The 26,533-nt window shown below is 38.8% G+C and overlaps 1 protein-coding gene across 1 annotated transcript in view; it reads right to left on the reverse strand.

Annotated features, from left to right (window-relative positions):
• The window catches only part of MARCHF11 (membrane associated ring-CH-type finger 11), a 123,335-nt gene extending 98,314 nt beyond the window's left edge, over positions 1–25,021 (reverse strand). Inside the window, exons 1-2 of the mRNA XM_012475319.3 lie at positions 24,281–25,021; positions 22,954–23,109 (exon numbers count right to left, since the gene is read on the reverse strand). Of these exons, the coding sequence (XP_012330742.3) occupies positions 22,954–23,109; positions 24,281–24,805 (681 nt within the window). The 5' untranslated portion in view covers positions 24,806–25,021. The remainder of the gene's footprint in view (positions 1–22,953; positions 23,110–24,280) is intronic.
• Positions 25,022–26,533: the final 1,512 nt, after the last annotated feature.

Genomic DNA, 26,533 nt, shown 5'->3' on the forward strand with positions numbered 1-26,533 from the left:
CACATGCACATCTATGTTTACTAAAGCACTGTTCATAATAACAAAGACTTGGAACCAACCTAAATCCCCATCAGTGACAGACTGGATAAAGAAAGTGTGGTGCATATACACCATGGAATACTATGCAGTCATAAAAAAGGATGAGTTCACGTCTTTTGCAGGGACATGGATGAAGCTGGAAGCCATCATTCTTAGCAAACTAACACAAGAACAGAAAACCAAATACCACATGTTCTCACTCGTAAGTGGGAGCTGAACAATGAGAACACATGGACACAGGGAGGGGACCAACACACACCAGGGTCTATTGGGTGGTGAGGGGCTAGGAGAGGGATAGCATTAGGACAAATACCTGATGTAGACAACGGGTTGATGGGTGCAGTAAATCACCATGGCACATGTATACCTAACTAACCAACCTGCACGTTCTGCACATGTACCCCAGAATGTAAAGTATAATTTTAAAAAACATGTAATTTTTATGCCACATTCATAACAATTCATAGTGTCTGTGTTACTGAGGATGTGGAATGGGCACTATCCTACGTTGCTGGTAGAGGTTCACACTAACACACTGCTGATGGTGGACAATTTGGAAGTATCTATCAAAAGCTTAATGGCTCATACTCAAAACCCAACATTCCCACCACATCTGACCCAAACCTACAGTGATACACCTGATGTGTCTGTAGAGTTCAGCACATCATTTTTATTACAGAGGAAAATTAGAAACTATCTAATTTTCCTAAGTAGGAAAACTGTTAGATAAACTTGAATTCATTCTAAAGAATATAATGAATTGGTTAAATATTAGAGAGTCAAACGTGTTTACTACTAGACTATTAAGTGAAAGATGCTATAGAACAATGCAGGTAGAAGTTTCTCATTACGGGGAAGGAAATATTGTAAACACAGATACATATGTCTATACATGTAAATGCACTTTGCAAACCTCTTAGAAGGCCATACCACCAGGAGGCAAAATGGATTGGGGTGGGGCCTGAGGGGTAAGTAGAAGGAATTATCCATTTTTATCCTATTGGTATCTATACTAAATGAATTATTTACCTTTTAAAATACATATTAACAATATTATGTTTTCCTAAATTATTTATGTAGTTAAAACAGTTTAGTAAATTTACCCCCAACTCCCATAGTGTTGCTCAGTGGTGCATGAAGTGGGATTCAGACTCCCTGATTGGACAGAATTCTTTCCATTTTCCCACCTGATTTAAGGTTTTCTGAATTTCAGAGGTCTGACTGATCTTGTATATTTTGGTACAACCGAAGCACCTAAAAGTAAAATAGAATTTTCCTAAACTGATTGTTCTTGCCCAGGTTTTCGAGAATTAAGTCACACATTCCTACTAAGCACTTTGCAAGTTACCTGATGCATAAGAGCTCAACAAACGGCAGCTATTATTGTCAGTAAGAAGTTCTAGAAGTAGTCATTGTATTGTAACACAAATGATAATAAATATGCTTCTTGTCTGAGCACACGAAAAGTTCAGCCCTAGTCAGCCTGAGAAACTGCGCTTTGCAGGGAAATGCCCAAACATACTCGTAACCTCCTACTCCAGATGGCTCTCAAACATACTTAATAAATGTTTCAGTCCTGGAAATAACATGTTGGGATTAGCTTAAAGTAAATGCTTGTCTAGTCTACATCATCTTCCACTGTAGTTTGCTATGCTATTAAGTTAGTTTTAATCCATGAATATCTCTAAGTTTGTAAAGAAATAAATTCTTTGTACTGAATTCTGAATATATTTACTGAATAAATAACTGCATAATTTAATCACTGCAAGGTCACTTTGTTGACATTGTTTGGTTTTGATCAGACATCTGAGAGAAATTCCACTATTAGACTCTGATGAATTATGAGAAATGAGCTCTCTTTCTTCTAAAGTATTGGCCAAATTCTGACTCACAAGTGATAAGAAGTTCTGTGCTACTTTTCATATCATAGGACTGTCACCCATACATAGTTAGCACCTTACTTTAAGTTAAGACTTTGTCTTCCAAATATAAACTAAAACTGCCTTTAATAGTGCCAAAATTCTCATAGTTGTTTATAACTATCCTAATCTTTTGTCAGTGAAGAACTACTAGGAAATTATTCAATGAATATATTTTAATACAAACATGCAATTCAGATATGTTAATGCAAGCATTTCTTTCCTCACTCTCAATGACACTTTATGCCATTTCATTGAATATTGTCTCAGTTGTATACCAATATTTTGCTGCAATATTTAATAATAATATAGTCACTCATTGCTTAATGATGAAGATATCATCTGAAAAATATGTCATTAAGTGATTCTGTCCTTCTATGAACATCAGAGTATACTTACCCAAACCTAAATGTATAGCCTACTACACACCTAGGTTATATGGTATAGCCTATTGTTCCTAGACTACAAACTTATGCAATATATCACTGTACTGAATACTGTAGGTAATTGGAACAAAATGGCATTTGTGTATCTAAAATAGAAAAGTTGCAGTAAAAATACAATATTATGATCTTATGGAACCACCATAGTCTATGTGGTCCATCATTGATGGAAGCCTTGCTAGGTGGTGCATAACTGTAATTATTTTATTGCCAGACAAATTAATATGCTCTGCATTTTGCTAAATGTTTAGCTGCTAAAAACATGTTATTGACCATGCAAAACACAGTGAACTATTTGAAAATAAATCAATAAAACATTCCTATTTACAATAGCTACAAAAAAAAAAAAAACCTTAGAAATACATTTGACCAGAGAGGTGAAAGACATGTGCAATGAAAACTCTAAAACATTGATAAAAGACATTGAAGGAAACACAAGAAAATGAAAAGATATCCTGTGTTTGTGGATTGGAAAAAATTAATATTGTTAAAATGTCCATACTAGACAAAGTAATCTATAAATTCAATGAAAACCCTATCAAAAGTCCAGTGCCATTCTTCAGTTAAATAGAAAAAAAATCTTAAAATTTGTATGGAACCATGAAAGACCCTGAATAGCTAAAGCAATCCTGAGAAAAAAAAAACAAAGCTAGAGGCATCACACTACTGTACATCAAATTATACTACAAAGCTACAGTAATCAAAACAGCATGGTGCTAGCATAAAAACAGACATATAGATCAATGGGACAAAATAGCCCAGAAATAATATGTTCATGATCAATTGGTTTTTGACAAAGGTACAAGAACACACAATGAGGAAAAGATGGTCTCTTCAATAAATGGTTTTGGGGAGAGTGAATATCTGCATGCAAAAAATGAAGTCAGACTCTTAGCTCATACTATATACAAAAATCAACTAAAATGGATTAAAAGTTAAACATAAGAACTCAATCTATAAACCTGCTAGGAGAAAACACAGAGGAAAAGCTCCATGACATTGATCTGGGCAATGATTTTTTTGGGTATGATACCAAAAGCACAAGCAACAAAGCAAAAATAGGAATTACATAAAAAAAAAAAAAAAGCTTCTGCACAGCAAAGGAAATAATCAACAGAGTGAAGAGGCAACCTATGAAGATGAGAGAAAGTATTTGCAAACCATTTATCTGATAAGAAGTTAATTTCCACTATATATAAGGCATTCAAACAACTCAATAATGAGAAAACAAATAATCCAATTAAAAATAGGCACAGGACTTAAACAGACATTTCTCAAAGGAAGACATACAAATAGGCATATAAAAGTGCCCAGAATTACTAATCATCAGGAAAATGCAAATTAAAACCAGAATGAGATATCATCTCATACCTGTCAGAATAGCTATTATCAAAGAGACGAAAGGTAAGTGTTGGCAAGGATGTGGAAAAAAGGGAGAGCTCACGTACTGTTGGTGGGAGCATAAATTAGTACAGACGTTATGGAAAACAGTATGATGGTTACCCCAAAAATTAGAACTACGACTACTGAGTGATCCATAGATATCTGCACTCTCATAGACACTGAAGCATTATTCACAACAGCCAAATATAGAATCAACTTGTGTCCATCAACAGATGAATGAAGAAAATGTGGCATCTATATATAATGGAATATTATTCATTTGCAACAACATGCATGAACGTGAGGGACACTATGTTAGGTGAAATAATCCAGGCACAGAAAAGACAAATATCACATGATCTCCCCTGTATAAGTCAAATATAAGTGGAATCTATAAGTCAAATTCATAAAGCAGAGGGTAGAATGGCAGTTACCAAGGGCCGAAGGTGAGAAGATGTTGGTCACAATATAAAATAAGGGTTAGACAGCAGAAATAAGCTCAGGAGATCTATTGCACAGCATGGTGACTATAGTTAATAACAACGTATTGCATTCTTTTTTTTTAATTGTATTTTAAGTCTCAGGGTACACATGTAGGATGTGCAGATTTGCTACATAGGTGAAAGTGTGCCATGGTGGTTTTCTGCATCTGTCAACCCATCACCTAGGTATTTAGCCCAGCATGCATTAGCTATTTTTCCTGATGATCTTCCTCCCCGCACCCGCCCCCCACAGGCCCTAGTGTGTGTTGTTCCCTCCCTGTGTCCATATGTTCTCAACAATGTGCTGCATTATTGAAAATTCCTCAGAGTAGATTGCCCCAACAAACAGTAAGTATGTGAGGTAATGGATATGTCAGCTAGCTCCGTTTAGCCATTCCACAATGTATGCATATTCCAAAGTACCATGTTGTACATAGTAAATAAGCACAACTTCTATTCATCAATTTAAAGTGACTATTAAAAAAAAAAAACATATTGACAAACATCATTTTCAGTAACATTAAAATTCAGTGATCTACCTTGAAAAGTTATGTAAATGAATAAAATAGATTTAGTAAGTTTTATGGACACACCATCATAAAACGGAAGCTTCCTACTCCTAAAGTCAGTTCCAGAAGCCCCAGCTCCACCCAAAAGACCACTGAAACCCACAGTTAAAAAGGTTTTCCCTGATAGAGCACAGTATTCCTTCTAACTTTTGCCACACTTTCAAATAGTTCTTGGTATATGAGTTAGACAATAAGGCAGAGACAGTACAACAAATCGAGTTCTTTAGAGCTACTTGCACACCACCCATTTTCAGTAACTAATAGGTCATATTATCTGTGCATCAAACCAAGAGCAATTTTGGCCTCATTGATCTTAAAAGGACAGGTATGCATTTTCAGACAAATAATACTTGTCTAATACCCATTATTAATATTCTTGAATTGCTTTATGCCTCTGAAATAAAATTATATTTCCCATTTAGAAAAAGAAAATTATTTCTATCTCTTCTTTTTTCTTTTTCTTTTTCTTTTTTTTATTTCCAGCTATTTCCATGACACAGAGCCATTTTCAGGGATTCACAACCAGTCAGAGAGGCTCATTCTCCATACACCCTCCCAATTAATGACTGATCCTCAGGAGATGGTCGGTGCCTCAATAGTTACTGCTTAATTAATATTCCTCTGGTCGTTAACTAAGAACTTAAGCTGCTTGGAAAAAAAATTCACCCTCCAGTAGGATGGCATGCCATTGGTAAAATAATCTTTAGTAATTAAAAACATCATTTTCAAATATAGTTCCTAAGTTTTACACCATGAAAATGGTTTCTCATCTAATTCTCTTTAATAATGTTGCCCTCAGCAAAATAAATGCCATCTTTGAAAATCTAAAGCCAAACAAAAGAAACCAAAACACAACCACTGTTTCTCTTTCAAATAACAAAACTTCCCCAATAATTGGTCAGTGGTTGTTTTTAGATACATTAATCCAAATAAGTGACATTCTCTAAAGAATTTTTTCTTAGTTGAGAAAAATATCTAAAATATTTTCTCATCAATATATTACAAATATTTTGGCAGAGACAACTAGATGTTATAATTATCTTTTACTTTTAACTTTTGAACTTGTTGCACCCAGCTATATAATGGACAATCAAAATTTGAATGTACTCACTATGGTAACTTTAAATGGATTTAACATTGTGCCTGAGGTCACATGCTTTATATTCTTAAGATAGTTAAGAAGTAGTTGTTTCAAAATATCTGAACAGAGTAAAGATTTAAATGCCCAAATTACAAAGTGGAATAAAGAAAATGGACAATGACTGATTAAATCAAAATGTCATCAAATAGAGAAAAAGACACCTTCGTTTTAAGCAAATTAGGTGAGCAGTAACAAATGGCACAGTTTTTGAAGTAAACGGAGCCTGGGTCACATTTACTTTCAAAAAAGGTGGAAAAAAAATACATAGAAACATCTCTAACCTAATGGAGCTCTGTGCACCCTGGGTCAAATTCCAGGAACACAACTGTAGTTCATGTGAAACACTAGAGGGCAGAGTTGCACAGTGAAGCTCTTCTGATGTCTAACTGGGGAAATGGATGCCCACACTTAGGATGCTGGCTCCTATAAACCCTCAGAACACATTGGCTTATTTTGAAAGGTTTTAAACTTTTAACAGATGATCTAAACTAGTCCACTATGAAAGCAATCAGCCAAATTCAGGAAACCCGGACAAGGGCTCCATGGAGAGCACTTATCCTAAAAATGCTCTGCCTTCCTGCATGTGTTCATAAATAGCACATCTTCTGCCTCATGAAATGACCATCACTTTTCTCCTGAATAAAAGATTCTTAATAACCCACTAATGCTTACGGAATCTGAAAGCTAAAGGTTTTAAGTGATGGATGACACTTCCCATCATATTTGTGAAATGGATTATTCCATTTTGGTTGACTAAGTACCATAAGCGCAAAGAAAATGTCTCCAGATTGTTAAAGGTTTTGCAGAGAAAGGAATCTTCACCCTTCAAAACTCCTTTATATTCATATCCACTGTCAATGGCAGAGATTCAAAAATACGGGCTGCCCAGCATCTTACCACACTGATAAATGGAAACCATTTATTTCAAATGGATTCTGGAAGCCCAAATTTCAATTTGTGTAGCTCCAGGAGCAACATAAAAAGTTATTTCCCCTCTTTAAGCCATTGTGTGTCTTTTCTAGTGGTCAAATCATGTACAAGCCACTTCAATATCTCTCAATTACATTATCTTGAAAATTACAGCCTCAAATACTCATTCTCCAAATAGCCAAGTTCCTAGAGGGCAATCAATGAGATGATGAAGCTTCTCTTCAAAATAATCCATCTCAGAAACTGGACTTTTAACAGAAAAACCATACTTGTCTAAGGAGAAAACAGGTCTAAACTTATTTTTCACTTGCTGTATTATCACTGTATTTATAAAAATCAATATTAAAAATAACTATAATCCTAGGGAGAACTAATTTATCATATACAGAAGCTTTTGAAATCCTAATGCTTTGGTAATTCTATAAACTAAATGCTTAAAACGGTAACATAAATAAATATTTTAAGTAACTCAGGAGGAGCAAATTGAGCACCTGTTTCTCAGAATCCAGTATCCATTTTCATTGTTCTTTTTCTCTTAATGTCTGTCTGATTGTACTCATTTTTCCACGTCCCTAAAACCAACGTCTTGAGTCTTCCCTGTAATATACTGGATATAAAATAGATTGAGAAAACTGAACCTTTATCAAGCCTTTTTACATATTGATACAAACTATAAAACTATATGCTATAAATATTGACCTCTTCGTTAACTCATGGAAAACTAAAACCCAAAATGAAATATACTTCAGTAGGAAAACAAACCATGGCAAATATTCACTAGCATACCCTATTTCTAGAAGGCAGTATGTTTTTTAAAATCTGTCAGTCAAACCAAAGATCATGGATTGGTAGCCTTCACTGATCACTCCATCTAAAATTTTAACAATACCTCTCAACAATTCATATCCTCCTCCATTGCCCAACATTTTTATTTCTTATCATTAATTCTTATTTCAGTCCATTTGCAAAGTATGAGCGTAATGGCTGAGATTTTATCTGTTTTGTTTACTTTCATTCATCCCCAGTGCCTCGAATACTGGTATCTAGTAGGTAATTAACACATCTTTGTTGAAATATTAAGTGGATGAATAAATAAATGAATATACAACAAATCCAAAATCTAACACAATTTTATGTATTACAAGTCTTGTTCTAATAAAACTAGGACTCAATAATCAATAAAAGACCATCAAATGCCAAGCACTTTGTAAATGCTACTTGATTTCATCCTTCCAACAACATTAAGAAATTAAACACATAGTAGCACTGTTGCTTATACAGCTGAGTAAGTGGCTGAGCTGAAATCTGGACTTTGGTCTTCATATTGTCAAAGTCCATGCTTTTTTCATTATATTACACTGATCCTCATACTATATCAACTCTTCTAGAAGATGCCTAACAAATTTTTAACAGTAGTGCTTGAACAAAAGCTAATTGTGTCAACTTAACTTCATAATCAAGGTGCTCCAGAGACGCAGAAGAAGCACCTAACTATGAATGGCGATAAGAATCTCCTGTTTACTAGAAAAGAACAGGTTCCCACAACTCCTCAGTTGCTCACAACAGGTCTCAGGTAGTCGGGGAAGGAGAAAATAGGGAAAAACAAAACAGTTCCTTCACAAGTTATGGAAGAGGACAATTGCATAAACACATAGGTTAACAGAATATTCACAGCAATTCCATCTAGGGATTAAAAAAACATAATCTCAGACAGCACACATTCACCATGATTAGGGAATCTCAGCCTGTGCTAAATTGATAACATCACAATCAGAAAGCAATTCCTACGATATTTGATTTTCATAAGGATGTATTCCAGGAATAACTTCACACAGGTCCAAAATCCATTACCCTATAATCCAACTATATGCTTTTTTTATAAGAGCCACACTTTATATGCAAAAACCAAATAGGTTGAAAGTAAAAGGCTAAAAAGATAAAACATGCAAATAGCAAATAAAAGAGAGCTGGAGTAGCTATATTAACATCAGACAGAATAGACACTAAGACAAAGTTTGTTATTAGAGTGCTATGATTTGCATGATCATGGCCCCTCTAAAATTTGTATGCTGAAACTTGAAATCATCAATGTAATAATATTAGGAAGTGGAGCTTTAAGAGGTAATTAAGTCATGAGGGCAAAGCCCTCATAGATGGAATTAGGGCCTTTATAAAGGGCTAGCAGGAGTAGGTTTGCTTTCTTCTGCTCTTTGCCATGTGATAACATGGCATTTATCCCCCTTTTGGCTTTTGGCTTTCTGTCCTTTCCATCAAGTGAGGACACAGTGTCTGTCCCCTCCAGAGGATGCAGTAACAAAGTGCTAATTGGAAGTGAAGACCGGGCCCTCACCAGACACCAAACCTGCCAGTGGCTTGATTCCGGCCTGCCAGCCTCTAGAACTGTGAAAATGAATGTCTGTTATTTATTAAATTGCCCAGTCTGGGGTATTTTGTTATAGCGGCAGAAACAAACTATAACATAGAGACAAAGGACATTCTGCAATGATAAAATGGTCAATCCATCAAGAAGAGAGAACACTTAATAAATATATTTGCACCTAACAACCAAGTCACAAAATATGTGAAGAAAAATACACATAACTGAATGGAGAAATGGACAACTCAACAGTAAGAGTTGTAAGCTTCAATACCCACTTTCAATAGACAGAAGATTAACAAGGAAATGGAAGTCTTGAACAACACTACCGACCACTACACCTAACACTATAAATCAACTACACCATGCAGACACTTACAGAAACCTTCACTCTCTAGGACAGGCTAAATATTAGGCCAAAGTCTCTTACCCAAAACACTTTGGGCCATATGTGTTTCAGGATTCCAAATTGTCTGGATTTTTAAAATATAATATGGTGCGTTTTCAGTATATTATAAGACATCCACATCACCATCAGACATGTTAATAACATTTCATCAGGATTTAGGCCCACACGCTGTAACCAATCACAATTTTTCTACAGCAAAATATGTCATAACTATTGACAATAAATGAGATAAAAACTATAAATAACTTGAAATTAAAGTCCAGATTTTTTTGCCAAAAATACATTATAAAAACAATTAAAAACCCATTGCTTCTACTTTAAAGGTATTTTTCAAACATACACATTTTTCTTCATCTCTGCCATCATCCTAGCATAAGTCACCATTTTGTCCCTTTTATCCATCAAAGAAGCATTTTAACAGCATCCATGCTTCTAGCCTGCCTTTTCCAGTCCAGTCTCCACAAAGCAACTGAAGGCATCTACTACTACTACTATTATTATTATGTTAATAATGTTTATCCACCTGAGGTGCTCCATACCTTCCCACTGCTCTTAGAATGAAACTCCAATTCCTCACGACATCTTCTACACCTCCTCACTCAAAGTAGTCCAGCCACATGGTCCTTTTATTCCCTCAAACACCCAACCCTTCTCTGCTTAGAGTCTTTGGTGTCACTCTTCCTCTTCCAGAATGGTCTTCAAATGATTTTTCAAAGGTAGGATCGTCATCAACCTTTAGGTCTAATTTCAGTGATGTCACCTCCTCAGACAGCCTTTCCCTACACCTTCTATCCAGCCTTGGCCTTCCCTACATTATCCTTGTTTGTTTGTTTTAACAAACTTCATTTTAGAGAAGTTTTTTATTTACATAAAAGTTACAAAGGTTGTACAAACAGTTGCCATACACCCTGAACCCAGTCCCCCTATTGTTAATATCTTCCATTGCTATAGTCTTATTTGTCACAACTAATAAACCAATGCTGGTGCATTACTATTGACTCAGCTCCATACTTAGTTCTGTCTCATGGCCTTCTTCTTTCCAAGATCTTATCCAGGAAACCACATTACATTTAGTCATCATAGCTCCTTAGTCTCTGGTTCGTGACAGTTTCTGAGACTTACCCTGTTTATTCTTCAGCTTTGAGATGTACTCCTCAAGTTATTTGGTAGACTGCCCCCAATTTGGTTTTGTCTGACGCTTTTCTCGTGGTTAGACTATAGTTATGGGTTTTAGAGAGGAAGACCCCAGAGGTGAAATAATCTCATCACATCATACCTGGGACACATGCTATCAACATGACTTATCACTGACAATGCTACCAGTTATCACTGATAATATTTAACTTGATCGTTTGGCTATATAGAATTTGCTAGCCTTCTCGATTGTAAAAGTAATTCCACATCCTTTCTATTGTATTACCAATTTACTCTTTGGAAACAAGTCACTAAGCACAAACGACAGGGAGAATTGAGCTCTACCTCCTGGAGGGGAGATTATATACATAAATTATTGGGAGGTGAGAATTCTACCATTGAACCACCAGTGCAATTATTTGGAATTCTGTAAGGGAGACTTGTCTTTTCTCCCCCACTTATTTATTTGTTGATCTTTTATTTATATTGATGTTCACCTACAGATTTTTATATTATAGTTCAAGTTACAATCCAAGTTACACTGTTGCTCAAATTTTTCCAGCTTTAGTCACTGGGGGTTCTTCCAGGTTGGCTCTTGTGTTCCTTTGATGACTTATCCCCAATTCTTTTGTTTTGGGAGCACTTCTTTACATTCTGGCACTACAAGAAGTTCCAGTCTCATCTTGCATGTGACTATTTTTTTTAATTGGATAATGATGTTAGAAACTGAGGTCTGGTGCCAGGTGAGTTTACTCTCTCACTCAGGTATCACTAATACTGAACCCTCTCAACAGACAAGGGCTAGGAAACATATATATGTACACTAATCAGAGTATAAGCACATATGTGTAAATATTTCTATATTTAATCATGTATATCAATATAGATAAAATGGATCACGTGATACTTGATTAGAGTGGAGTACCTCGATATAAACTCATGCTTTGCTTAAGCCTGAGTTTATATTAACTATAAAAACCATTTCTATCAATATAGAAATGGTTACATATAGAAACATTTACAGATAAATATAAAAATTTCTATATGTAGCATTTATATATATTTCATAGATATGTAAATTTTTATGTGGTTATATACAGTTCTATACGTAATCATTTATATAGAAATGGTTACATATATGAAATATAGATATGATTACAAATTCATTGTCAGTATAGAAATAGTCACAAATGTGTAGTTTGTATAAACTCAAGCAAAGCATGAGTTTATAAGAATGTACCCCACTCTGATCAAGTATTACATGATCCATATTAGCATACTCTTTCTAATAATCCAGTGTATTTGTCAGGTTTCACCAGAGAAACAAAACCAACAGGATGCATGTATGTGTGCATATGCGTGTAGATATACATATGAGTGTGGGGAACACACAAAGATGTCCACTGACTTATGAAGGGTTTATGTCCCAGCATTACCCCATTGTAAGCTGAGGAGCATGCTGAATGCATATCACTTTCACATCATCATGAAATTGAAAAATTATAAGTCAAACCATTGTAAGTTGGCAACTGCCTGTATATACACATGTGTGTGTATGTGTGCATATGTATGTGTGTGTGTATGTGTAAAGAGAGTTATTATAAGGAATTGATTCACACAACTGTGGAAGCTGACAAGTTCCCAAGATCTGCAATCAGCAAGTTGGACACTCAAAAGAGCCAAGGTTGTGGTTCTAGCTCAAGTCCAAAGTCAAGAGGGCTGAAAGTACAGATGTGAAAGCCTACTAGTCCAAAGGCTGATACATTCAAGACCCAGAAAGATCCAGTGTTTCAGTTCAAGTCCAAAGAAAATAATGATGTTCCAGCTTAGAAACAGGTAAACTGAGTTCCCTCTCATTCAAGGAAAGGTCAGCCTATTTGATCTAGTCAGGCTTTCAACTGACTGGCTGTGGCTCCCCCACATGAGGGAGGCCATCTCCTTTCCCGTGTACTTTATAGGTCTACCAATTCCAATGTTCATCCGCCCAGAAACACCCTCACAGACCCACCCAGAATACTGTCTGACCAAATACCTGGGCTCCCCATGACACATAAAATTAACTCTCACACCCAGTTTATTTTCATTAGCATCATTAACACAATCTATAATTAGATATTTTTTGTATTTATTTGCTCACTTGTTTTTCTTCTGTCCCTCACCCTCAATAATTTAAGTCCTAGAAGCAGAGGCCCCGCTTGTTTTAACCAACTCTGTAACTCTAGAGCCTGGAACAGTGTCTGCTATATCGTAGTGGTTAATGTGTTGAATAAATGAAAAAAGAATCAATAAAAAAGTACCAATTCTATAACTCATAGTAGAAAACAACAGAGAAGACTTTGAGGCTACCTCCAGATCATGAGTAAAATCATCTTCCAGACCAAAAAATAAGCAAACACATACTGATCCGTCACTGTGTCATGTTATATGAATAATCACGCACCCGTCATCACTTCATGCTGGAATTCTCCCACAGGCCCTTCAAGGGATGGCTGGTGTTTTCCCCTGAAGCTTATTGTAGTAGAGCTTAATCATGCTCAAAACAGAGAACCATATTTCTTTTTCAAGTTTTCTTTTCTGTAACAGATACTACTTTCAGTCTTAGTAGTATTCAGGTTGAGGGGAGGAGGTAGACAAGAGGCAGAGAGATTCATCACCCATCCTTATATGTTTCACCAAATCACTCAGAAATGTTTCAGTAACAAAGCATCTTTCACTCTGTAGCCTAGGAACCATGTCACCCACAGCTACCCAAAAAATTCTGGCACAGTTAGTTGTAATCTTGTTGGCTTAGCATTTTTTAATGTCTTTCAACTTCTCAAATTGCTGAAAATCTTGTCTAGATTTGAAAATGAGTTTAATAGAAGCCGTGGTAGTATGAGTGAGGGACCACTGGGAAAACTAGGACTCTTTAGGAGGATACGGAAAGGTGGTTTCACATTCAAAGTTTCTTCCTGCTTCCAGGGGAAGAAAGATTGGCATAGTTGGTCCTAGAGAATGCCACGCAGGCAAAGACTTCCACCCTGTTCATTGTACCCTTCTCTCCATGGGGCTGCAGGGTCTCACTGGAAATCTCCCACCTACTCATTCCCACACAAAAGATGAGAGTCAGGTGATATTAGGAACAGGAGGAAAGAGATGGAAGAAGGATAAAACAGGTATTTACTAAATGCTTAATACAGGCCTGGAAAATCTTGTGCTCTTGACTACTCTAAGATTTTTATTTCCTTTATTTAAAAAAAAATAATAGAGAGGGCACTTGTATACGTATTTATGTTTTTTAAAATATCTACAAATGTAACATAGGAAACAAGTTAATACTAGGGAGGGAGCTGGGGGAGGAAACAGGGCAAAAGTATTTCCTGTGGTCTCTGGAAATTGGTTAATAAGAATCTAAGTAAAATCCCCTGATGTTCTGTGCAAGATGTTTCCTTCTTAACAGGTTGAACAAACCAAGGCAAACCTGTGTAAATTTTCTGAAATAATCCCTTATTCGTTTGAACTATTCTACAGCTCAGAGTCAAGACACAAATGGAGTAGGGAGATGAAATCTTTCGCAACTTCAATACCATATAAAACATAAAAGTGCCAGGAGGGTTTCTGGAGTAAGAGCTGGGTCCTCACGGGCAGCATCCCTCCACAAACACCCCGTGCCCAAATTAAGCACTTGGCCACCTGTACCAAATCAGTATACCGAAAACAGAAGAAAAATTAAAAGGCCCAATAAGGCAACAATGGAACTCTGTTATTTTAATGAAGATACATTGTCCAGGTGTCATCACTCAAAACGAACCAACTTGAAGAGGTAAAAACTAGAGAGAAAGCATCTTTTTAGATAGTAGTTTTCAAAGCATTCCACTCCTAAGGGAAGGATGGAGTAAGAAATGTGTCCTCAATTAGGTCCCTTATTGACTTGACCTCTACAGAAACGCTTCCAGGTTTTTGTCATGTCTTCCCAAACAACAGGTTCCAGTCCACCTCTTCTTGCATCAACTTTATTTGGCTAAATCATGTGGAACAGCTTTTGAATGATGAGTTACGCTCACAGGGAAGATGTTGTCAAATATCCAAGGGTACAGAAAGCACAAACCATAGTGCAGTTTTTCTTGGCCAACTCCTCCGTGTCTGCCAGCCATTTACTTGTAATTGTAGGTGATTATGTACCATCAGTCCATTCCCTGCTATTCTGAAGGGTTGGAAGCACTCTCATTTTGCCCTCAGAGGCATCCCATTCTACTCTCAGAAGGTCCCAAAATAGAAAGAAGCTGAGTTTCCTTTATACCAATCCCTTTAGCAAAACATCAGTCACATCACAGCACAACTACATGCCAAGGCAAAGCAGGAAATTAGTGAGGAGGAAATAGCCTGTTCTCTGGCTACATCTCCCTGGGTTTGAGTATTGTATTCACCAGTGGAAAATCATGTCTGAAGTTATGTTACAACTGTGCAGACTGCTCATCAAAAAAGTCACCTTGTTTTCAGCCAGGTGGCAGATTTCACACCAAAAATGTATATCCAGTAGACACTCTTAGCAGCTCATCTATATCCATGATCATACGGCAAAATTTCTGACAAATTATTCAAATTCCCTGAATAAATGCTAGAAGAAACCCTTCAACCAATGACAAGCTCAAGAAAGCAAGGGTGTCACACATGGGTAATTCCACATTCAGTCTTTTTTCATGACATTTTACTTTTTGAAAAGAGCAGATACATCTCACTGGAAGCTTTTATAAAAAAAAAATCTTGGTTTTAAAAAATAGATCCCTGTGTTACACTCAAGGCTTTTTCCTATGGTCTGAAGAACTGAACATACTTGCCCAGGAAACTTGAGAATAGCATTATTAGAAGATCAACTTGAGAACAAGTGGAAAATTGATGACTATTAGATGGCTAATATATGAGTAATTAATGCAATTTTATTTTCTTGAGTCGTATTCTCATGGCGAAAATAACACCACCTCCATGGCTCTGGCTACCCTGCAAAAACACTTGTGTGTCATCTATTCATTCATTTATTCATTCATACCATAAATATTCACTGAATGCCCACAAAGTGGCCAAGAAAATGAATGTCAGCAGTATTGAGCTTGGTTATATAATGTGCTCTAAAACCTGTCCCGCTCATTGCTATGTTTGTCCCTCAGAACGTAAGCCCAGAAACCCTAAGCAAATTAAAATAATCTCATTTCAAAACATTCAGAAGGCAATACTGCAAGGATATTTGCTGGGCTGCATACAGCCTGGGGGGTGAGGCATAAGAGCATTCTCTAAAATGTATTCCAGGACTCAGGGAGAGAAAAGAACCGTGGCCTGTTCCAAAGACACTTACTCTGAGACGCCCCTACTTTCCACTCCTGACTTAACCAAAGCGACTCCTCCGAATTCAGGATTTGAGTCTGATACAACCAAGAAACTGTTTCAAAGAAGCAATGGTTTTAACATTTAGAAGTTAACAGCATTTCATTATGGAGCTAAAATGCCACCATTTCTAAATAATGTAAGTTTACAATAAGTTCATTCAAAATTACAAATTAACATAGAAATTTAGAAACATCCCCCCCCACTGAATTTTCTAAGAGGTCATAAAAATCCTAAGTCCATATCAATACTTCATCTGTTTAAATTACTACCAAATGCAGCTGGATGAACCCAGCTTGCCCCTGTTTTTGTGTGGCCCATGAGTTTTTACATTTTTTAATGGCAGGGGAAACATTTTTTAAAAAAGAATACTACTTCTTGACACATTAAGATGATATGAAATTCAAATTTCAGTCTCTATAAGTAAAGTTTTACTGGAACACAGCCACACTGTCTACGGCTGCTTTCATACTACGACCGTAGCTTACAATGACCCTCCTAGCCTAAAATATTTCCTGTCTGACCCTGCAAAGGAAAAGCCTTCTAACTACTGCTGATTTAAATAGTAATACAAATGTTATCCAGTGAAGTCAGCTTGGAGCCATGACAAGGTTCCTCTACCCAACCACTGCCAAATCTTCTTGCCATCCTAATTTCCTTTAACCCATAAGTCAAGCCGTTTCTGCCTAGGAATACGCTCTTTCTTCTACAGGAAGCTGAGTGGAGGGGCAAAGAAAGCAGAGAAGAGGAATGTGTCTGAGGGGAATGCACTTAAAAGGGCTAGAAGATATAGAAAAGTAGAAGATGTGTAGAGAAGGAAGTCCTGAGAGGTATCACCTGTAGGGTCCATATTGTCCCCAAGCCTCATTCTAAATAGTTTAAAAGCAAATACCAGAGCACAACGTCCTAAGTGGCCTTTGGCTCCTTTTACCACTGTCTCAGAACCATCTGGCCTAGGAGAAACTGTAAAATCACTGTACATGTAGTCTGTACAGTAAATTAGATGGCTATAGTAGTACACAAAGTAAAATTTACATATTTTATTCAGCAGAAAATCATTCATCTGTTCTAGTGAGCGAAATGCAGATTCTTATGTTTTGAAAATTAGTAAGCAAATGAAACAAAAACAACTCCTAAGGTGAGAAAGCTGCCTTGTGATATGCTGTTCATTTTGACATTTTTAGTTACCTACAAAATATTCCAGGATAGACATTTAAATCTTGCATCAGAGCATCTTTTTTTTTAGTTATTCTGGTATGGTAATAAAAAGTCTCCTCTCAGCTTGTCATTTTCTATTAAATCTACAGAGAATGGTAGCAAGAGCAGCAGTTAGACAAAAAGTCAAAGGGGTGGCTCACCGTGTCACAGGGTTGCACATATGCAGACAATTTTAAGCCACGAAATGCAAATGTCTTGAATGATTTCGAGTGACAGCATGCAATGCTGATAGTTCATGCTCTGATGTTTTCTTCATACATTTTCAAAACCAAAGTCAGTTTTCAATGATAATTTGTCAGCTCCTCCTAGTGTGTCAGCTACCGCCTTGTAACAGTCAGTTTTGAAGGTGGAAATGCCCCTTTCATGATGGAGCTCCATTTTGAAAAGCAATGACCAAGGGCTCCTTGGAAAGTTAATTAAACTTCTATTTATGTCCTACAAGAAGGTCTGGAAACCGTACCTAAGAAGGATAGCCAAAATAAACCCCTACCTGCTATCTAATTCCCTTCTTATTGAAATCCTTTATGATAAATCCCAGGGTTTTAAGAACATGGATAAAAATGAAAAAAAAATCTCAAGTCCTTCTCCTTGCTAAGAGATTTCCGAGTCATTCTAACTGCTATTAAGAAGATCTGCTGCTGACAGCACATTAGAAGAGTTTAAATGAAAAGCAGTAAGGGAAAGGCCAATAAAAAATATTATAAGCCAGTAACAATGGCCAAAGCCTAATCCCTGAAAAGGCCTATGGACCACATGCAAGTCTCAATCCCTTCCCAAGTAGGCAAGGGAGGCATATAACACTGGTCCTTTCCTCTGGTGCTCCAAGAAACGAAGGAGGAGGAAGAAGAAGGAAAGCTGGTGAACACCACGACTCCCTGTGACTGATGCTCAGCTACTGCCCCTTCTGTGACTGCCCCCCAGGGATCTCAGACTTCTCTAACCTCCCACCTACTCACAGGTTACAGGCACCCCACTTGACAGAAGCTTTTCCAAAGCATAAACAAAGTATGGCTCCCTGACCTTGAATAGTGCTGCCCTGTGCTTAGCCACATTTAAAAGCATCTCATTGCTCCAATTATGAGTAGACTCCAGTAAGGACATAAATAAGACCCATGGTGAGGGACATCTGGAGAGTAAATATGCTCACTGCACTGAGATCATTATATCTCATTACACCTGCTTTTAAAAATGCTCATTCATTCATCATGGATGTCAACTGATTTGGTCAGAAACCAAGGTGGGATCCCAGAAAAAGCAGGGAATAAAAATCCAAAGGTAAAGAATGATGTGGGAAGAGGAGCCACTAACTTCACTTTGGTGACACAATGAGAAGTAAACAAGAAGGACCTGTGGCAGTGAGCAAGTGAAGATCCCCATCCCTTAGCTGACTGAACAGATCATAATATCCAGAGCCAGCATTTAAATGGAACCTGCTATGGACCAGGTGTTATTCGAAGCATTTCATACATATTTTGTGTCTAATTCTCAAAACAGGGGATAAGACAGGTACCACTGTCATCTCCTTTCTGAAGATGAGTCAAGGGAGATGCAAAGAGTTTAAGTAGTTTGTCTAAAATAACATAGATATTACCTTCCATTTACAGAGCTTTTCTTTGTTTAGGCAATACAGTCTGTCTTTTATAGAAAGTTCAAAATTTCACGTACAATACTTCATCCCATAAATGTTACCTCTCAAAGATCTATCATGCCTCTGGAAAAAATACTGAACCATTCATAAGCTGGAATATGGCTTAATTAATGTATAATGCTCCCAACATCTCAAAATAAAACCAATCTTATATGTTCATCCATTTCACTAATTTTAGACCAGATTCAGAACAGAACTAGCCTTTACTCTTAAATTGTCCTTAAGGTATCATCTTGGATATGTTAATAAATAAAATAGATTCTGCAAGTAGATAGGAAGGTAAATGCATTTTAATTACCTCAAATGTCTTAATTAATCCCTACTGCTAATGATACAGCAATTCAGGTTTAACTATGTTGTACAGGATACATCTGCTAGCTTTCTATTGGGTCACATTGCTAAGCGTCAGTGAAATCCAATGAAATTGGGAGGTTAGACCCCAATTCTCAAAGAATTCAAATGTCAGTGAGAATAACAAGTAAAACCAAGGTGTTAGGCTCACTGCAGCACATTTTCCTCACACACACCTGCTTCCTGGTAACTGCTCCTTGCCCTTCTTTGTCCTCATCTTCCTCTGAGCACAAGGAAATACAACATGGTAATACTCACTTGTGAAAGTGCTTGAGGTTATATATCAAACACCACTGGTGAGTGCTTGCATACATCGTTTTAACCTCCTTTGGTTCAGAGCCCTGGAAGGGAAGTTACATTGATATGTGCTGATCTACCTGGACTTCATGAGGACCAAATGCAGAGAGCAGGTCAGGAAGGCAGGGCCATCTTAGAAGCTACCTCCTATGGTGGATAAAGATGGCAGAAGGGCCAGACTCCAGAAGTGGAGTCTATTTCTCCTTCCCTTGAATCTGAGTTGGGCCTGTGTCTAGCTTTACACAAAAGAATCCAGCAGATGTGAAACCACGTCACTTCCAAGTCTGGTACTTAAGACATTTGTAACTTTCACTTTCATGTGCTTGGAACCCAGCTATCACAGTGAGAAGCAGCGGCCACATGGAGAGAGAACTAAGACACCAGGTGGCAGCCCCAACTGAGCTTCCAGCCACAACCAGGTCAAATGAGCAAGGCTTCTTGGATGTTCCAACCAGGTTAAGCCTTTGGATGAAGATAGTTCCAGGTGATGCGGCACGCAGAGAAAGACCTCTCAGCTGACCTCCATCAACCTATAGACTCTTAACAGATCATAAATGACAGTTGTTTAAAGAACCAAGTATTGAAGTGGATTGTTATGCAATAATAGACAGTCAAAACCTTTCCAACCCATCTTAGAGACCCAGGTTGAAACTAGTTCCCGCCTTTTCCAGGACAAGTCATGATAGACCCAGAAACATCAAGGTGGCTAGGATGGGACTGAGAAGCACACTCTCCAACAGGGCAGCTAAGACAGTAAACCCTGGGCCAGACTGACTAAGCCTGAATCCTGGCTTTACCTTTTATTAAATAGGTACCTAGTAGAAGTTACTTAACTTTACTGTGCCTCAGTTTCCCTTTGAGTAAAATAGGAATGATAATATTCCTCACCTCTAGACTTGTCATGAAGATTAAGTATCAATATCCACATACATAAAGCATTTAGAACAGTGCGTGGCAAAGTGTTTGTGAATATCATTGTTTCTTCTCTGTGTATATACATCCAAGAAATCACCTGCTTACAAAGGATTGGCTCCACACCAGCAAGGGAGAAAACTAAGAATCTGAGTGAATGCTCAGTTTATGAGTCATCCATAACAGAAATGTCAGACAAACAGCTAAACTTTACCTGAGTATAAGCTACTCCTATATGTTAGAATTCAAACTTGGGGAAGTTTACAACTGATTTCTGTTCATTAAGAGTACCAAGCTTGATGTGTATCTGATGCAGTCATGGAAAGTTATTTCATCCCCAGCATGTTCTGAACTGTCATCACCACATTCATATCAGCTTTGTTTCTAAATATGATTTTGTAGGTCACTACAACAATCAGATCAGGTTACAGATAATAGTAGTATTTATAGATGTCATAATAAAATTAACCCTAAATGGGTTAGTAATACTGGATTAGTTTTTGGTTTTTAGTTCTTTTTGGGGAAAAGGAAAATCATATGCAAGTTTGTGGAGTTACTTTTTAAAAATAACTATTGAATCTTTTGCAAATGAAGCAATAGTAACCAATTCTTTTTGCTATAGGATTAAAATTAGTAAATATATATTTTTTGCCCAGCTCTTTATCTCTTCTCTATTTTAAAATGTACATCAAGTGCTTATCTCTATTTACTTCAAAATTAATCATCCCAAATGAATTAACATATAGTTACCATAAGTTCAAGTTTCTGAAATAGTCTTCTCTTTCAGCCAATGAGAGTCTGACCATAGCTCTTCTTGGGGAACTTTTCTCCAGAGTCCAAAACTCTTATTATTTTCTCACATATTTTTATTGATAAAACTGTTTTAAATCCAATTATACTACCTATATACTAGTCTTTGAAAATGGTTTCATCTGTTTTTCAAGACAGCTATGATGGATTCATAAACTGATACCCAAGTAATTCAATCAGAGGTTCTGGGAAAAGGTGTCAGGTTTGTGCTTGTCTTCAGCATGGTAATATCACTCATCCATATTATTTATGCTTTATCTTTCCAAATTATTCATAAGTCTTAGGTGAGCTTGAGAAATACATATTTTCATTTTGTGCTTGCTAATCATGCCTTAAATGGATACTATCAGAGATGCAAATTAATTGCAAACTATATAAACAATGCAAAAATTTTAAACTATGAAATTTAAATTATTAATGCACTAGTAATTCAGCTTTCAGGTTCCTTCGGCAAACACTAATAGTTCCACCTATATTACGTTGTTGAATAAAAATTAAACTGGGTGATTTAGATAGCAACAAGGAACACTAGAGTTTATTATATTTTCCCCCTCCCAACTTTGCAATTCCCTATTATTTTTCCTTTCATTATTCCTTTGTCTCTGCTTTGAACCCTATTCTTTTACGTCTGCTTAACTTCAGCCTACCAGATATCATAAATTACACAAAATTCTGCTTTTCCTTAAGATGCCATTCTTAATATTTTATATTCTACCTGTCTGTTCAAAGAACCTGAATCTGTTTAACAATAAATTTTTAAGCCTATTTTCCAGGGCATTTGTAGATTTATGTGTATTGTGTTATTATGTGATTATACAAAAAAAGTTTAAGAATATGTAAGAATACTATTTCAGTAGTATTATTGAGAGTAACTGTTGGGAATACTTCTGTATCCACTCTGTAGTTGAATACAGCAAAGAAGAAAATCAGCCAAAATTTAACTGCGAAAGAACATCATATGAAAAAGAAAGCCTGGTTAAGTGGAAAGAGCATTCAGATTAGAACTAATAGATTTAACCAAAGTTTTCATACCAGTAAAGTTTTCCTTTACTTGTATCTGTTTTCCATAAGTGGAGCCCATTAGGGCTTAAATGCTTAAGTTACCAAAATATTAATAAAATCAATTGTGTAACATTTCTAATGAATAAATTTGATTTAAGTGGGGTATAAGTCATGTTACCAACTTGCCTTTTTAGAAAATAAGATGAGTTTTCTAATGAATAAAATTGATTTAAGTAGGGTATAAGTCATGTTACCAACTTGCGTTTTTAGAAAATAAGATGAGTATCATTTTATGAATAAGTAAAAAATTAATAAAGGAAACCATCTGATTAAAATGTCTTTTGAGTTTCTCGGATAAAATGTCATGGCTTTCTCAAAACACATGTTTACAAATTCTAAATCTTGGTTTTACTGTAATTTGCACAAAATGTTTTTAAGTAGCATAAGTAAGTATCCTTAGTAATAACTAAGCTTAAGTGCATTTATGTTAACAAAATTATTTCAGGAAAAATAAATGTTGAAGCTGCTTACCTGGCAAGGTTGTTTCATTTTAATGGCTATAACATGGTATCTATAACAGCAGAGTTCACAGGTCCAGGAACCTCTCTCACTGATCCACTTTAGCAGGCACAGCTGATGTGTATACCGAACTGACCCATCACATCGGCAGGGGTTTAACAGTTCACCCTAAAAAGAAAACAGCTCAGTGTGAATACTTGTGACTGTGTATCTATTGTAAAAACCTAATGCTTCCTTTCTTTTCTTTCAAAGTCATTTACTCAGGATACAGCATCAGGCTCTATCCTAGAAAATGAAATTAAAATTTTATACCTCTGATGGGACTGAAACTAAAATCTTAAAACTATTTCAAAGATATTGCTTAGAGTTATGACATAAACATTCTACCAACATACAAAATGTCTGCAAGATATAGCTCCCAATACCCGTGGGGGAAAGCTGTACTATTAAATCTCTTTAATAACTTTTAAGTGGATGGTCAGATGCATTTCCTCTGCAGTTATTCTTAATCATTGCTAAAGAAGAAACACATGGCATCCCAGAAAGCAGCATTACGCTTTTATTTTTTTCTAAATGTAGCATCATAAATATTGACTTAGGGCACTATATTCCTAAAAGCCTGTATATTCGTATGCAATTTCCTTACTTTTAAAAATATTACACCTAATGTTTTCTCAGACCACACATTTGTGAGGGACATAAACTTATTCTTTCTTCCGCATGATTACTCTCATATAAGTTTGCATGCACCTACAATGATGTTTATAATTTTAGTATTGTGTTGCTGACAGAATATAAAGTACATTGTTGGCATAATAGCCTTTCTTTCAAAGTACATTCCTATTTCTCTTGCAAAAACTATCACATGCTTTTCACATACATGAGATTAAGTCACCAAAATTTGCAGTAAAGAAAGATCCTGCCCTTTCTGGCTGTGATATGACATCCGTCTCAAGATACATTTGTAGAAAACGGACTTCACCTTACATTTGACAGGTTTGCTTCTATGCATAACCCAAAATCCATCGAGTAATTCACAAAATATACTTTTGGCATGATCACTAAAGCACCTGAGGAACATGCAGCTGCTAAGCCAGGAAGGAAAAAGAAGTGTAGGTGAAATTAAACTCAGTATTCGCCACTGGGACATTTTTATTTGCCTTCACAGTAAGGGAAAGGGGAAAGAACGCACGCTGGAGCCAGCGCTCACAGAGCAGAACCAGAGGAGCCTCATCAGAGGCAAACTGAGAAAGAGGCGTGCGCTGTCCGTGGTGCTGAAAGCTGGACCGGCGCGAGTGGGAGCCGCCGCCGGCTGTCTCCGGGTCCCGCCGGGCCTTACCTGCTCCGCGCCCTGGAAGCAGATCTTGCAGATGGGCTGGTGGTGCTGGTGCCCAGCACGTTGGTCGCCGCCGCCACTGCTGCTGCTGCGGCTGCTGCACACCGAGCGCGTCTCGGGCTGGTCGCCGGCGCCCCGCCGCTCGCCGTCGCCTCCCGCGTCGGCCTCAGACTCCTTGGGGCCGCCTTTCACTGCCGCCGCCTCCGGGAGGCGCCTCGGACCTTCCCCGGAGTCGCCAGCAGCCGCCACTTCCTGGCCAGCGAGCTGCAGGGGCAGCGGCGGCGGTGGCAGCTCGTCCGCGCCCCTGCGTTGCGGGGCCACCTCCCCGGGCGGCTCGCTCGGCCCGGCGGCGCGCTCGGGGGTCTCGGGGGGCGCGGGCAGCGGCGGCAGGTAGCGGGGGGCCGCGGGGACCTGGGCCGGCTCTCCCGGCGGCGGCGGCCGCGGCGAGGGAGGCTGCGGGGGCGGCTCGGCGTCCCCACTCTCCGCCCCGCGACACCGACTGCCGCCGTGGCCGCCCTCAAAGCTCATGGCTGTGCCGCCGCCGCCCTCCTGCCCGCCCGGCTGGCGGGCTGGGCTCTGGCTGCAGGCGCGGAGAGCGCGGAGGGGGCGGGCCGGAGGGAGGGACGAGGGAGGAGGGAGAAGAGTCCGGGCGCCTGCGGCTGGGGGGCGGGACGGGGAAGGGATGCGGAAGGCCCGGCGGCGGAGACTGGGGCGGCCGTTCCGTGGAGTCGCCGGCTCGGCTCTGATGGAGGCGGCGCCGAATTCGGCTGCGCGTGAGAGCCGCGCTGCGGAGGGGGGGCCGGGGAAGTGAGGGGGCGGGAGGGAGGAGCGGCGCAGTGGGGGCGGTAGGGGCAGCGGGGGGCGCAGGGGCGGGGACGCGGGGGCGGTGGGGGGCGCGGAGCTGAGGGAGAGAGCTTGGGGTGCGGCGCCGAGGGGACGGACTGGAAGTGGGGGATCCCGCAGCCGCCTCCGCGGGCCGGCGCCGTGGCCGCTCACGTCGGTTCCGGAGTGGATGACCCCTCTCCAAAAGGCGCAGCACTGCGGATCTCGTGAGCCGGGAAGGAGGGGGCGGGGGAGAGGCCGAGGGTCCAGAAACCGTTACTGGGTGGGCCGGTGGGTGCGGCGCTTGCCGGGTGGGGGCGCGACGACGTAAGCAGAGACCCGCGTGGGCTTGGGGGCGCACGAGGCTGGTGCCCAGGGCGCTCCCGAACCGGTGAGGGGGGCGCGGGAAAGGGTGTGGGACCTGAGACTGTAACCGCCACTTCCCAGCGCCCGCTCCCCGCGCTCGGAGCCCTCAAGGGCACTCTCAGGGATCCCGAAAGCCTTAAAACAGAAGTCTCTGGAACCTCTGTCCTCTCCCTGTGTCGCCCGCCCTCGAATCTGTGTCCTCCTCACCCGCTCCCTCCTGAAGGGAGCATCCCAGGTTGTTGGTAAAGATCTTGGTGCCTCCGAGGTCAGAACTTCTTTTCCTGAAATGGTTCGTAATGGTGAATCCTGGCGCCACGTTCTGTGGCTTATAATCACTTTCGTCCTCTCCAAATGACACCGCCCCTTACCCTGGAAAAGTGGCTGCAGCCTTCCCCGGATCTTAGTTTTACTCACCCCGAAGTCAATTTCTGGATAACTCCACCCTGAAAAATCTCTGTGGCACTCATCATCTTCAGGGCAGGGCTACAGTTACCTTTCTGAAAAAAAAAAACCCTCACCTGCAGGGAACTAGGCGGAAAATCGTGCACATGCAGTAGTTTCCGAATCCGTGCAGTGTGAGATCCCAAAGCATCGGATTTATATGCAGCAATGTGTCTATCCAAATTTTCACTGATGTGACGCTTTCAGTCTTTGACACAAACGACACAGAGCAGTCATTTTTGGCAGCGTTTCATAGCCGAAGACCCAGGATCAGAAAGGCAAAATAACTTGTTCAAGGTTATAGAACTATTCACAAAGAACTTCTGAGCTTCCTGACTCCAGATTTTCTGGTTTAAATGCCAATAATTTTTTCTTCCAATCCGTTCTTCTGCCTCCTAAAATAGCATTGTAGTACATGGTGTGTTTGGTGCCATTGACTCCCATTAATAGTTAGATATTCTGGAATGGCTGCGGTAAACTACCAACTTAAGTTCATTTTTTTCATTTCACATTTTGGCAGTAAGAAATATATTTGATTATTAAAGAAGACCTAGCTCTTTTGACAGAAATTCGTTTCATTTACCAGAGATAGTAAATTGTGAAAAATAATTCAGAAATGTTTTGTCA

Source organism: Aotus nancymaae, unplaced genomic scaffold (assembly GCF_030222135.1).
Source record: "Aotus nancymaae isolate 86718 unplaced genomic scaffold, 86718_ANA_hifiasm-v0.15.2.pri h1tg000014l, whole genome shotgun sequence".
Lineage (NCBI taxonomy): Eukaryota > Metazoa > Chordata > Mammalia > Primates > Aotidae > Aotus > Aotus nancymaae.